Source organism: Setaria viridis, chromosome 6 (assembly GCF_005286985.2).
Source record: "Setaria viridis chromosome 6, Setaria_viridis_v4.0, whole genome shotgun sequence".
In the NCBI taxonomy this organism is placed as follows: Eukaryota; Viridiplantae; Streptophyta; class Magnoliopsida; order Poales; family Poaceae; genus Setaria; species Setaria viridis.
Genome location: NC_048268.2, coordinates 35,906,465 through 35,919,845, shown reverse-complemented (window position 1 = coordinate 35,919,845; position 13,381 = coordinate 35,906,465). Strand labels below are relative to the sequence as shown.

General features: G+C 42.4%; 2 protein-coding genes across 3 annotated transcripts; both read left to right on the top strand.

Moving 5' to 3' along the window:
* Window positions 1–646: 646 nt before the first annotated feature.
* On the top strand, window positions 647–5,308 carry LOC117861629 (probable protein S-acyltransferase 19). 2 transcript variants are annotated; one of them, XM_034745199.2, is made up of 9 exons: window positions 647–981; window positions 1,946–2,059; window positions 2,154–2,552; window positions 2,710–2,778; window positions 2,850–2,921; window positions 3,030–3,155; window positions 3,359–3,439; window positions 3,526–3,720; window positions 3,844–5,308. In XM_034745199.2, exons 1-9 carry the CDS (start codon window positions 937–939, stop codon window positions 4,858–4,860), a joined length of 2,118 nt encoding a protein of 705 aa, XP_034601090.1. In that variant the 5' UTR covers window positions 647–936; the 3' UTR covers window positions 4,861–5,308. The 2 variants fall into 2 exon arrangements, with proteins under 2 accessions (XP_034601090.1, XP_072150614.1); XM_072294513.1 differs by having other exon boundaries at window positions 648–981; window positions 2,013–2,059.
* A 770-nt stretch (window positions 5,309–6,078) lies between these two features.
* On the top strand, window positions 6,079–12,975 carry LOC117860472 (peroxisomal ATPase PEX1). Its single transcript, XM_034743772.2, has 18 exons — window positions 6,079–6,350; window positions 6,789–6,962; window positions 7,063–7,162; window positions 7,306–7,755; window positions 7,921–8,565; window positions 8,684–8,775; window positions 8,924–8,997; window positions 9,103–9,325; window positions 9,477–9,570; window positions 9,657–9,811; window positions 10,035–10,265; window positions 10,402–10,602; window positions 10,814–10,939; window positions 11,050–11,111; window positions 11,408–11,525; window positions 11,838–12,122; window positions 12,209–12,285; window positions 12,423–12,975. Exons 1-17 carry the CDS (start codon window positions 6,138–6,140, stop codon window positions 12,245–12,247), a joined length of 3,282 nt encoding a protein of 1,093 aa, XP_034599663.1. The 5' UTR covers window positions 6,079–6,137; the 3' UTR covers window positions 12,248–12,285; window positions 12,423–12,975.
* The last annotated feature ends 406 nt before the right edge of the window (window positions 12,976–13,381 follow it).

Below are 13,381 nucleotides of genomic sequence, written 5' to 3'. Positions count from 1 at the left end.
AAAGGCGGCCAGTGCCTTTTAAAAAAGCAACCCATGGGAGTGGTTGAGGGCTTTGCAAGTTTGCAGTGCAATGCATCATTGTAGTTGATCGCCGCTCTCAACTGCTCCTCACTAATCATTCATTCCCTCTCGCATTCATTCGTCCTCTGTTCAAGTCTACCTGTACCGTACCAAGCTCCCAGCACTACACGTAACATACTACTCATCAGCTCAATTATTCCACCTCCTGCACGTATTGCTTGGTTGGATTGGCTTCTAATGATTCTTTAATCACTTTACTCCTCAACATTACACACTTGGGCTCATCAGGGATGGTTGTTTATGTGTTGGATTAGAGCGCCTCGGAGAGCATGATTCCCTGCACGCTTTATGGTCAAGCAACAACATATACTATACTAGAATATTATAGACATGCTCCTACTATTACTTAAAGCACTTCGGTTCACACTTTTAGTTTATTTATACCAAATGTGTCTACCACTGTCACGACATTACAACGGAATATTTCAAGAAGCATTATCTTAAAAAAATGCAAATTCAACATAATTCAGTTAGTTAAGTTCCAACGTTAAACTTGACAGTATTTCCCAAGAGAAATTAGCAAGATCGGCCGTGACCCTCCATGGTCAAACTCAATCTTTTCTTGGTTGGTTGATCCCCAACTAACCTGCACCGAAATGGCAGCGGAAACCGGCGCGGTCAAAAAGGAAAAACAACCACCACGAAAGATGCAAAAAAAGGAGGAGATGGAGAGAGAAGAGTGTGTCTGATTGACTCTTGAGCTACTCCCGAAAAAGCAGGCGAAAGGCCTCCCCCTCTGACCCCTCTGGTGCGGTGGTGCCACAGAGAGAGAGACTGGAGAACGAGGAGGAGAGGAGAAAAGTGAAGCGGAAGGAAGGAGTACCGGAGTAGCGGCGAGCGCAAGGCGAAGGGGCCATGGCGAGGAAGAATGGGTGGCAGCTCCCCGCGCACACGCTCCAGGTGCAGTGCAATCCTCCTCCCCTCCTTTTCCATCTTCCTTGGGAATTTTACCGCAGGAATTGTCTGTCTCCAAAAAAAAAAACAATCCAACTTATTCAGCCTCTTCAGTTTCGAGATTTTATTTGCTAGTGGTTTTCACTCACCCGCGTAATCCGTCACACAAATTCAGTTCTTTTGTGCTACGGAGAGAGATACGCCTAATGCGGTGTTATGAATTTAACATACATGCGGGGTGCGATACTCAAAGAATGCTGCTGGCTGCTGCTAGTGTTTCCCCACCAAGAAGATGAAGTCATGAACAGTGATTCACTGATTCTGGCCTCTATCGTTAGGACTTTGACTTCTACTGAAACAACTGGTCTTCAGATATAGTAGTAGCAGAGAGCAAGCTACTGTTAGCTGTAATGGCCTGTTTACGTCGTCGTTAGTTTGGAGATTATGCTGTTGCCTGTTGCCTCAACAAGGCCTAGGTCATGTCTTACCCGGTGACGGTGAACTTTTTGTATATTCAACGATTATGGAACCATTGTGCTCTGATGGGCAATTCTATATCTACAGTTTTATACAATTATTAAAAATTCTCAATGCTGCGATTGCATTTATGCTGCTGACAAATCTTCAGACTGTTAATTTTCCAAGCAGCAACCTGGTAGAAAATAAAACGAGGAATGGAATTACTAATTTATTCCCCAAAGGCCTTATCATCATGCAACAAAGTTACAACTATGCACATATGTTGAATAGCCTACCGTGTTCCCTTAAATTAACTATGTACTGCCCATTCAAAAAAAAAATTAATCTTGCACAGTTACTTTCACCTCTACAGAAACATTATGTTCTCTGCCCACCTTTTTTTTTGGGATCATTGTACTCTGATAAAAAAAGATCCCAAAGCTGTCCAAGATATTCCAATTTCATTTTTTCAACAGTGGAATGACAAATTTCCTAATATATCATGGAACAGATTGTTGCAATAACAGTTTTCTTCCTTCTGGTGGTTGCATTTTATGCATTCTTTGCACCATTTCTAGGAAATCAAGTCCTAGAATATATCGCAATTGGTACCTACACTTCCGTGGTAAGCCAGCCGAGCTGCACTTTCATTGTATTTGTTTGTGATTTAAAGGATTAGTGTCTTTGGCATAAACTTCTACTTGCGTGAACTCTGTCAGGCACTCGCTGTTTCCATCCTGTACATCCGGTGTACTAGTATAAACCCCGCAGATCCCGGGATCATGTTACGGTTCGAGGATGGCTTCATTGATGCACCTGGAAGTACTGCCAACATACAGGGCACGCATTTGCCAGAAAAACCTGATATTGCATCTGGAACAAACTCCCCAACATCTGCTTGTAGGAGCTCTCTAGATGGCCGTCCTAACCGTGGTGGTTTAGCTGCTGGAGACACAAATGTAGATCTAAGGTCCCAACCACCAAAAAGGTCAAGGGGCTGCTTACTTTTTGGGCTTGTTTGTGCTTTGTTTCTCAAGGAGGATTGTAGGAAGTTTGATGACTCAGAGAATCAAGTTGATGGTGAAGATGCCCTGTTTTGCACATTGTGCAATGCTGAGGTATGTTCATGTGTAGTTGTTCAATGTTTCAACCACACAGAAGCTTTTGTTTTATCCTTAGTCAACATGTTCCATCTGTCTTAGTGCCACACAACTTGGGTCGAAAGTGAAAGGTTGTGTAGTCTGGTCTTGCTGATTTACAAATAAAAGTTTTCAGGTTCGCAAATTCAGCAAACATTGCAGGAGTTGTGACAAGTGTGTGGACGGATTTGATCATCACTGCCGGGTATTTCTTACACAGAAAATGCACATACCTTCTATTCTTGATTATGAATCTCATGTCTGGATCCTCGGCAGTGGTTAAATAACTGTGTTGGACGGAAGAACTATTTCACGTTTCTTGCTCTGATGACTACCAGTCTCCTCTGGGTATGTAAAGTGACTTTTACCCAATCCCCATTCTACAAACGTCATGTATTATTTAATCTCTACTAATTCAAGTGCTTGCTAAACTATCTGTTATCTTTTGCATTGCAGCTTGCTATTGAAATTGGAGTAGGTATTGCTGTTCTTGTGATATGCTTCACCAACAATAATTCAGAGAGAATTATTCAAGATAGGCTTGGGAATGGCTTTCCTCGTCCTGCTTTTGCTACCATTGTAGTAAGTTGTAGCAGAAATTATCGATACATTAATAGCATAATTTAGTTCTGCCTATAAATTGTCAACTGTAAGAATAGATTTCTAGAACTGCATACTTCTTTAAAGATAGGGCAATTGTTATAGTCGTCGTTTCCTGTTTCCATGACTTTGTTAGAGTAAGACTTTGCCTATTGGCTGACTGAATGTAAACTTCTTATGTGCAGATCATTTTTACTCTTCTTTCTCTAGTTGCTTGTGTACCTTTAGGGGAACTTTTCTTCTTCCATATGATCTTGATCAGAAAGGTTTGTCTCGTAATCTTCACCAGGCACAATATGCATGAAAAAGCCATGATGTTTCTTACTATACTGCTTTTTATTTTTCTACTTAGGGAATCACAACTTACGAATATGTTGTCGCAATGAGAGCTATGAGTGAAGAACCTCAAGAGGAAGAGGACCAGGAGGGGGTAAACATTGTTTACTCCCCAACAAATTCAGCCACTACTGGGTTCAGTGGTGCTACTTCACTTAGTCTTCACTACAAGGGTTCATGGTGCACACCTCCAAGGATTTTTGTTGATCAGGTAACTTTGAATGGTTCAGAATGCTTTCAAATTTTGGGTGGTCCTGCTAAAAAGTAGCATACTGTTTCTTGAACAATGATGGGTAACCCAAGAGGCGTTTCTGTACTTCCAACTCTGAAACAGGATGAGGTGATCCCACATTTGGAGCCAGGCATGGTACCATCAACTGTTGACCCTGATGCTGCTGGACATACTGAAAGAGCAATCAAAACCAAGAAGCAAGTCAAGATCAGTGCCTGGAAGCTTGCAAAGCTGGATAGCAATGAGGCAATGAGAGCTGCAGCAAAAGCTCGGGCATCGTCCTCCATCCTCCGACCTTTAGATGCCCGGCGGGGTCCAGGGTCTAGCCTTAGCTCTAGCGGCGATGCCAGCATGAGAAGCAGCATGAGTGCTGATTACAGTGCCAGTGCCACCAAGGAAAAATGGGCTGATAATAAGTTGTCGTCTCTTCATAGCTCCTCGTATCCTCAGAGCCTTGCAAGCCAGGACGACTATGAATCAGGCACGCAGAGTGCTAGCAGCGTAAGCAGCCCGGTCCACATTCACAAGCCAGTGCCTCATACTCAGATTAGTGTGCCACCTCGTGCGCCTCCACCGCCTCCAAGGCCTGCACCAGTGGTACCGAGGCCACCGCCTGTTCCAACCACACAGATATCCAACCCGGTGTTCCAGTCAGCAACATCTTATGTCCGGGAGAACAGAAAAGTGTCCGTTGTTTGGGATCAAGAGGCCGGTCGTTATGTCTCGGTAGCACCTGCACCCACTAGACCAGGAGCTGGTGGTGGTGATCAAGCAGCATGGGCACCTCGTTTCTTGGCAAACCCAGGTGGTGAGCCAAGCAATCGCAGAAATCTTGCGCCTGTGAACGCCTCTTCCTCAGCATTGCCATCTGGGCAGCCGTCTGAGAGGTTGACATACACTGGGCAGTCGATATTCTTTGGCGGACCACTTCTAGGTGCTGCTGCTGCTGCTGGCCCTCGGAGGAGTGATGACGCAGGCGCAAGAGCACGACTGGAGGAAAGTTGGGAGCTCACTGCCCACCAAAATGACGCTGGTGGAGACAGGAGGCAAACCACGGAGTCCTTCCCAGTGTTTGCTCCAGGAACGTTTCAGAAGAACCCACCGCCATTCAACAGGTGAGCTCATGTCATGGTACTCTTTTGCTGACAAATCACTACCGCGACAATGGGGATAAGATGACCACTACAGGGTGACATGGTAAGAGTTCTGAATATCTGACGGCTTACTTCTCCGATTGTTGTATTCATCACCAAAGACTTGCCAGCAGAGCAGCATCTGTGCGGGAACCATCGGAAAGGATCAGGGACTGATCATTACAGTGAAGCTTGCTCAGAATGAGAACTGGAAGCATGACAGTTAGAGGAACCAATCCATTGCGATGTAAATTCTTTGCTCGTTAGTTACAAGTAGCATTTTTGTCCAACTTAGTGCTTCGATGACTGGAATTCATACCATTCCATGAAAATCCACAGAATTATTGCTGGGGTAAATTAAATGTTTGTAGTCACAGACTCACAGTTTATAGAGAATGCAATACAGCTTATACAAAGCTTTAGGGATTCTTATAGTTCGTTGGCATTGAGCCCCAGGTCTGTGCTTGGATTGCTTTTAATATAATTCTCCTGAGTATTCGTGAAAAAAAATACCCACGGTTGATGAGAACAATTGTGGGATTCGAACGAATTGATCTGAGCAGAATTGTTCCAGAAGTTCTCTCATCTGCCAAGAATTAAATACCGCTCGCTGCTCCTAGGCCCTTTTTCTACATTGTTGTAGATTAATTAATCATATGAATTCTCTGTTTTCATACGGGAACTTCAATTCTAATACGTGTTGCAAATCGCTCGCACGCGGACAGGAGGACATAAACAAAAATCAGCATGTGCTCTGTACAATATTGTCAATCATAACCCCATACAGTATTGTCAATCATAGCCAAAGAAGGGAAAACATATACCATTTATTTTCTGTAATTAGTAGAGAAATTTCACTTCATATGATTAATTTAAATCTAGTGAGTTGTTCAAAAAAAAAATGATTGAATTTTAATTACATAGATCATAACCCTAAATATAAGCACTCCAGGAATTTTTTAAACTTTTCACTTCGAGTCAAGTTGACTTTTGTTTGACCAAATGGAGCATCAGCATGAGGAGGCAAGCCGCTGGTAAGAGTCCCAGGTAACCAAGCGAATCTCACCAAAACCGTTGATAGGTTCCTTGTTTGGGGTTGGAACTCAAATGCGATTTTGGATGGGATTCCCACGACCCGCACGATTGACAAACCCGTTTGGGTGGGATTATGGGCTTATTTTCGCTGGTAATCGAGAAATAATCGGAACCAAACAGGCCCAAGGAAGGGCGGGGGGCAGTTAGCGAGCGAGGCAGCAGGCAGCCATGAGCGGCGGCGGGATGGAGGTGGAGGTCCGCGTGGTGGGCGGCGCGCGGAGCTGCTTCGTCGCGCTCCCGCTCCACCTCATCCACGCCCTCGAGCGCACCTCCGCGTCCGGCGACCTCCCGCCCGTCCTCGCGCTCGACCTCCACGGCCCCGCCGGTGGCCGCTGGTCCCTCGCCTGGTCCGGCGCCGCGTCCCGATCCCGCGCCATCGAGGTGAGCGGCCCCCCAACCAGCCCCGCTGTCTCAGCCGTCACGGCGGCCGTAGCTTTGTCTCTTCGAGTCTCGATGTCCGGAAGTCAAGAATTTTCAGTAAATCCTCTGTTGAATCGATGCTTCCTGTCGGGAAATTGGGAACTGAGGATGTCGAATTCATCGAAGCCCGCCACGATGTTGTGCGGAGTAAGTTTGGTCTGGAGCGTGGACAGAGTGATGCAGTGGTCTTAGCAGAATTTGACGTGCCATCGATCTCTTTCCTATTTCCTTGTCAGTTTTGTGCTGCTTTCGACATCTCTGCATGTAGAATTGTGAACACCCTCTCTTGTTTGTCCCCAATTTGGCTATCTCAAACACCCTCCTGTGGATGTACATTATGCTGCAGAAGCGCATCCTAGATGTCTGCAGTATTACAAAATCAAATGGTGTGTCTTGCAGGTTGCACAAGAGTTGGCAGAATGCATTTCCCTACCTGACGGAACTATAGCACAGTTGAGCGTAACCCGTTCTCTTGCCAAAGCTGACTCGGTCAGTATAGAACCCTACAGTGAGGATGACTGGGAGATACTGGAGAGCCGTGCTGATTTGGCTGAAGAAACAATCTTGAAGCAGGTGGTTTTTTATTTCTCAAAATAAATTTTCTGTTGGTAAATCCTTCATGTTGCCATTTTTATTTTTGGTGCAGAAATTTATTTATTTATCTTGAAATCAGGTCGGCATTGTTTATGAGGGTATGAAATTCCCATTGTGGTTGGATGGCCATAATATTGTGAAGTTTGTTGTGGTGTCATCATACCCAGAGAAGTCAGTTGGTATACTTCTTTTGCTTCATTTGCTACCTTTGATACAGTCATAGTAGACAATCTATTCATTAAATGTTTCTACTTTTAAAATTGTCAATTTTAATTTCTTCTTATCTATTGCTAAGGATCCACTGCATTTTTCTTTCTTTTAGTTCAACTTGTGCCAGGAACTGAAGTTGCCGTTGCACCCAAAAATCGCAAAGAGCCTTCTCAGGATGTGAAAAAGCAAAGTGCACTGGAGGAACAAGTTAAAACAAAGGCACTCCTGCGTGTTCAACCGGCTGATGGGAAGTATACACATACGTTCAAATATAAAGGTGTTGACATAGGGGTGGTTCTCAGCTATGCTGTGCTAATACACCCTGATACAGCTACAAGTATTTCGGTTGGGAATCTCCAGTTGGTCACTGTTTCACCTAAATCATCAAAGAAAGGAATCACCCAAAATAGCAAAGAAGTTGCACAAAAGAAGGGAATTTCAGTAGCTAAAAAAAGGACCCATGAAGCTGCCGTTTATATCTTACTCTCAGAATCAGTTGCCAAAGGACATGTTATGCTCCCCTACTCTATTCGTCACTTCATTAGTGCTGATGTACACTCATGTGAGTAGACATCTTTCTTCCATTTAGCTAGAAACAATCAACTTATAGTCCTTGAATTCAGATTTGAGGACAAAGCATCTCCTAATAACTATTTTTTCTGTGTACTGTTGCATCTTTTCTGATCTTTACTTTACAATACTCTGAAAAGGTTTTTGCTGATCCTAGGGGTATATATTAAGACATACTCAGCTAATATAACGAAGGATGAGCCTGTAGTGACAATATCTTCTTTGAGGTTCAAGATGCATGTGAAAGATGCCCATGATAACAGTGAATTAGTCAGTCAGGAAACGGACACTTCGAGGATAACCAGGATTCCTCCAGAAAATGATGACTTCTTCCAGGAAGCTCATTATGGTGAAAGCAAAAGCCTTCAGGATGCAGATATCGAGGGCATTTCTGAATCTGTATCAAAGCATAAGTTTTTTATTAAACATTGGCTTATCGGACAACTTAAAGAAATGGGTTTACATGCTGGCCACACCGAGATAAGTTCAATAGTTTTACCAGCCAATGTTGTGCTCCATTTTGAGGCGACATACCAAAAACCAAACAGAGGAGTTGAATTACTGTACCTTCTCACATTTACTTCTGAAAATTCTACTTTTGACAATACACAACTCAAGGTTGAGACTGCTTGGAGTGCTCCAATCGGCAATCCAGAAAATGTGGAACTGCATTTCAGGAAGTTGGAGTTGGGAGAGCCTGTATCTTTTGGTTCCGTAATGGATAGTAGTTCCACTGATGGCTTCAAGCTGACACAATCTTCTTTGGGCTGGATGGAGAATGCAATGTCAGATGTGATAAAAAGTAATACTCTTTAACCAGATAACCAAACAGCTTCTTTTCTGCATCAATTTATTTTTTGGCTACTGCCTCTTTCTGTTGACTACCTGACTTGATATTTTGGATGCTTTCCTTTCTGAAGGATTATCTGTACTCTTATCGTCAACAAGCCTGAGGTTATTTAACAGACTAAAGTTCCCCTTTCCTGGACATGTTCTTGTCTATGGGCCTCGAGTAAGTAACTCCATCCAGTTTATGTTGTGAATCTTGACGTCATCTTTGTGTTTCCAGTTTTCAGTAGGTCATCATAACTTTAAATGTTACTTGACTGTAGGGTATAGCTTGTTATCTACAGCTTTGCATGGCTAACTTTCTATTTCAGGGTTCTGGGAAAACTGCTTTGACCAGGGCTTCTGCAAAATACTTTGAAGATCATAAAGAGATTTTGGCACACGTGTAAGACACTCTGTGCAATCTTATTGTTCCGTGTTATGTTATACCTTTTCTTTCGCAAGAAAGCTCATTGCGACTTAATTATATCATTTATTTTTCAAAGAGCAGAATATACAGAGATTGTTCCAAACTTGCCCTTGGCAAGGCTAAGGAGACAAGGCAAGCAATTGAAGACAGCATTTCTGAAGCGCTGCTTCATTCACCTTCGATCATCATATTTGATGATCTGGACAGTGTAATTACAGTCTCTTCAGATCCTCAAGTGTCTCAATCATCCAGTTCTTCTGATTCTCTAGTAAGGTATTTGGCTGACATTATGGATGAATACAAGGTGAGGAGATGCCATGGCAGTTTTCCTTATTCACATTGTTGAAAAATTATAAGAAATACGCATTGATTGTGGTTGTCTCATATTTTCTTTTCCGAGTGTTTCCCTGTGAGTAGTTATTTATTTACTTTTGCTTGGCATGACCACTTTCTAGGATAAGACTCAAAATACATGCGGGTATGGACCTATTGCGTTTATGGCTTCAGTTCAATCACTTCAGAGTCTTCCTCAAGACTTAACCTCTTCTGGTTATTTCCTTTTCTACAGTTCGTCAAAGTTGGCTGGTCAAGTCAATTACTTCAAACGCACTAATAAGAATGTTTTTGCCCCACAGGGAGATTTGATTTCCACATTGAGCTTCCTGCTCTTGCAGCCCCTGAGCGCACAGCACTACTAAAACATCAAGTTGAGGAGCATGAGTTGCAGTGTTCTGGGGAAGTTCTATCTGAGATAGCATCAAAATGTGAAGGTTATGATGCGTATGACTTGGTAATGCAGCTCTTTTTTCCCTCAAACCAGCAGGAGAGCAATGCTTTTTATCATTTTGTGATGATAATTATGGAAAATTCTTTTAACAAGCAAAAAGGGTGAAAAAAGGTTTCTTAGGCAAACATCACAAATATTCGCAATGTTCCAGAATACAAATAGTTTTTTAAAATGGATTATGGTGGGTAAAGAATGTTCATCCTATATGTATACTATTGTGTTGTAGGAAATTTTGGTTGATAGGGCTGTGCACGCTGCTGCTTCTCGCTTTGTTCTGCTTTCTAATGCCTCTCGGAACTCTCTGAAACCAACTTTGGTGATGGAAGATTTCTCAAAAGCAATGCATGGCTTCCTTCCAGTCGCCATGCGTGATCTTAGAAAATATGCTCCTGATGATAAAGATGGTGGTTGGGAAGATGTTGGAGGTTTAAATGAAGCAGTAACTATTATTAAAGAGGTGCACATTTCTTACTTTCTTGTTTTAAGGGTCTTCATCTCATCAGTGTGCTCCTGAAAAGCTAACCCTTTTTAGACACCTTTCATTTGGTTACCTGTGTAGATGTTCCTACTTATATTTGTATTCCTTCTTGTAGACTCTTGAATTGCCATCCAAATACCCAAATATCTTTACCAGGGCACCTGTACGGTTGCGATCAAACATTCTCCTGTATGGACCACCTGGATGTGGCAAAACTCATATTGTGAGAGCTGCAGCCGCAGCTTGTTCTTTGCGATTCATTTCAGTCAAGGGTCCAGAGTTATTGAATAAGTACATTGGTTCATCTGAGCAATCTGTAAGGACCTTTCGTTCCCTTGAGCATTACATGAATGTTCCATGTCTTTTCCCTTTTTCTTACACTAAAGATATTTGAAGGTGTAGGATATTTCGTTGCCACTTGTTTTATTCTACCCTGACCCTGTTCTCCAGTTTTGAATATGCTGTTGATCAGAATTAAAAAAGACACCCAGTTCATCTTATTTTCTAATGTTGATAAAAAATTCCAGGTTCGTGACTTTTTTGCAAAGGCAGTTGCAGCAGCACCTTGCCTGCTATTCTTTGATGAATTTGACTCCATTGCACCCCAGCGAGGAACCCATAGTGCTGGAGTTTCTGATCGTGTTGTTAATCAGGTAGCTAACTGTCTCCTTGCCTCTGATATGATACAATCACTATTCTCTAGGCTGATTGTTATTTCCAGAAACAAGAACATCTAAATGTCTATTTGATTGTTTGTATGCAGTTCTTGACAGAACTAGATGGTGTGGAAACCTTGACTGGAGTATTTGTATTTGCAGCTACCAGGTTAGCTCTGTGCAAACATGATAAATGTTATAGTTTCTGCAGACCTAGTCTTGAGCTCTTCTATTATGTACTTCTACAAAGGGATGAAATGTTCTGGAGAGTTCGTTTTCTTTTATTCTTGTGAAATATATTGACCAACCACTGAATGTTTTGCTTAAGAGCTTCAGTTTGCATAGGCAAAAATGCTGTGGAGTTTTTATTTCTGGTTAATGTTAGGGAATTTGTTACTAAATAGCTTGCTTGTATAGTTAATTCATGTTGCATCTTTTTATGGGATGGCTTATTATTTTGAGCAGCAAGCCGCAACTAATTGATGCCGCTCTCCTGCGACCTGGAAGGTTTGATCGTCTAATCTTTTGTGATTTCCCTCAATGGGATGAACGTTTGGAAATTCTGAAGGTTCATTCTAGGACGGTGAGTCTTCTCCTGGAAACCTGTGGCTGTTGCTTCTGTCATGCTTTCTCTTGTGTTTAATTATCATGATTGAGAGATTTCATATCATACATGTTTAGAGCAGTGCTAGCTTTTATCTTAACCAGTTTTAAGCTTCTCTTAATTGGGCTTCTCTTAATTGGGTCTCATTTATATTTTTACTTTAATTTTCTGAAAGACTTTAAGCTGATAAGGTTAATGTACATATGCATTTCATAGATAACAGTGTTTTTTTTTGCTATCAAGGTATTACATTGTTCTCAATGCTTGCTTTATGTCTTTTGTTGGTATCAGGTTTCGCTTGCAAGTGATGCCAGTCTGGAAGATGTTGCTTCTCTGACTGAAGGATTTACTGGTGCTGATCTCGCCGCTATTCTAACGGATGCTGGGTTGGCAGCAGTTCATGAACTTTTGGACAACCGGGAGAACGGGGTCCCAGAAAGCGAACCGTGCATCAGCAAAGAACTTCTTATGTCTGTCGCTAGGAAGGCTAGACCTTCTACACCTGCAGACGAGAAGAGGCGGTATGATAGGGAGTTTGGTGAATTTGTGTCATCCAGGAAGTCTGTTTCCACAAAGGTGCACCTCATATTCAATTTCACGCCATCAAGCCATTGATAGCTGTATTGGATTCCTTGAATAACTAGTGGACGCATTCTGTGCAGGCAAGAGAGTCGAAAGGCAAAAAGGTCACACTAGCCTGAGTCTCTTCAACACATCAACGTGTTGCTAAATCGAACAGGTAAGGCCATGCTATTTATTCTCTCAATTGGTTATCGAAAGTCCATGAAATATGAATTTCTTGAGCATTTTGAGGAACTTCTTTCAATAACAAAAATGCTTATTCATGTTACTCTTGTCTTATGTTCAATGTTGCAGATCAAGAAGATTGCGAAGCACCGTGGTTGTCAATCTGGAGATTTGTGCTTAACTTGTCATCCGAAAGAAACAACGTATATGAAGACAACTAACCAAGGTTCACTTGTGCTGCGTGCCGCGGTGGCAAGGAGGACAGCCATTGAAGGAATCAATGGCCAACGGTGCTGCTACCAGATGTTGATAGCATTGTCACAATTTTTTGTACGATGGCTTATAGTATAGTACATAGAAATGCTAACAGAAAAACAATGGCTCTTCTGTAAAGAACGTTGTGATACAGAGCCAGAGGGAAAATGTTGTTCCTCTACCGGTGGGCCTGGTTGATTCAGCTGTTCTTTGCGCGCGGAATCATGTGCTCAGCTCAGCTCAGCTCAGTGTGGGCTTGAACCATGGCTACAGGGATAAGCAAGGGTTTTGCTAGGATTGTGTTGATTTTGGGGAATAAGTGTGATTTGTAGTGCTGCCACTTAGCTCTGCTGAATAAGCACGAGTCACATTGTACTCCTTCCGTTCTTAAATATATGATGTCGTATGATGTCGTTGACTTTTTTCATTTGTTTGACTATTCGTCTTTTCTACAAATATTTTCGCAAATAGATAAACCTACAAGTTACATTTCACAGTAGATATAATGATATACATTTTACTTTAGTTAACCAACTCGTTCAACAGCTATTTAAGAACGGAGGGAGTAATAATTTTGGATAGCAGCACTGGTTGGTGATGGCCTTTTCTTGTTTCTATCAGATTGTTTTTTTTCCCTGAGGAATCTATCAGATTGGTTTTTCTTGTGGTTGCCGCGGAAAAGAAAAAAAAATCCAGGAATTGTTACATGTTGCTCCACACACATGCATGACACAAGCCTTGCCTGCCTCCATGAATTTTTATGCGGAAATCTGCGCGAAGGGAAGGCGTGGGCCCAATTGCCATGCGGGCCGGATTTTCGCCTCAATGATTTG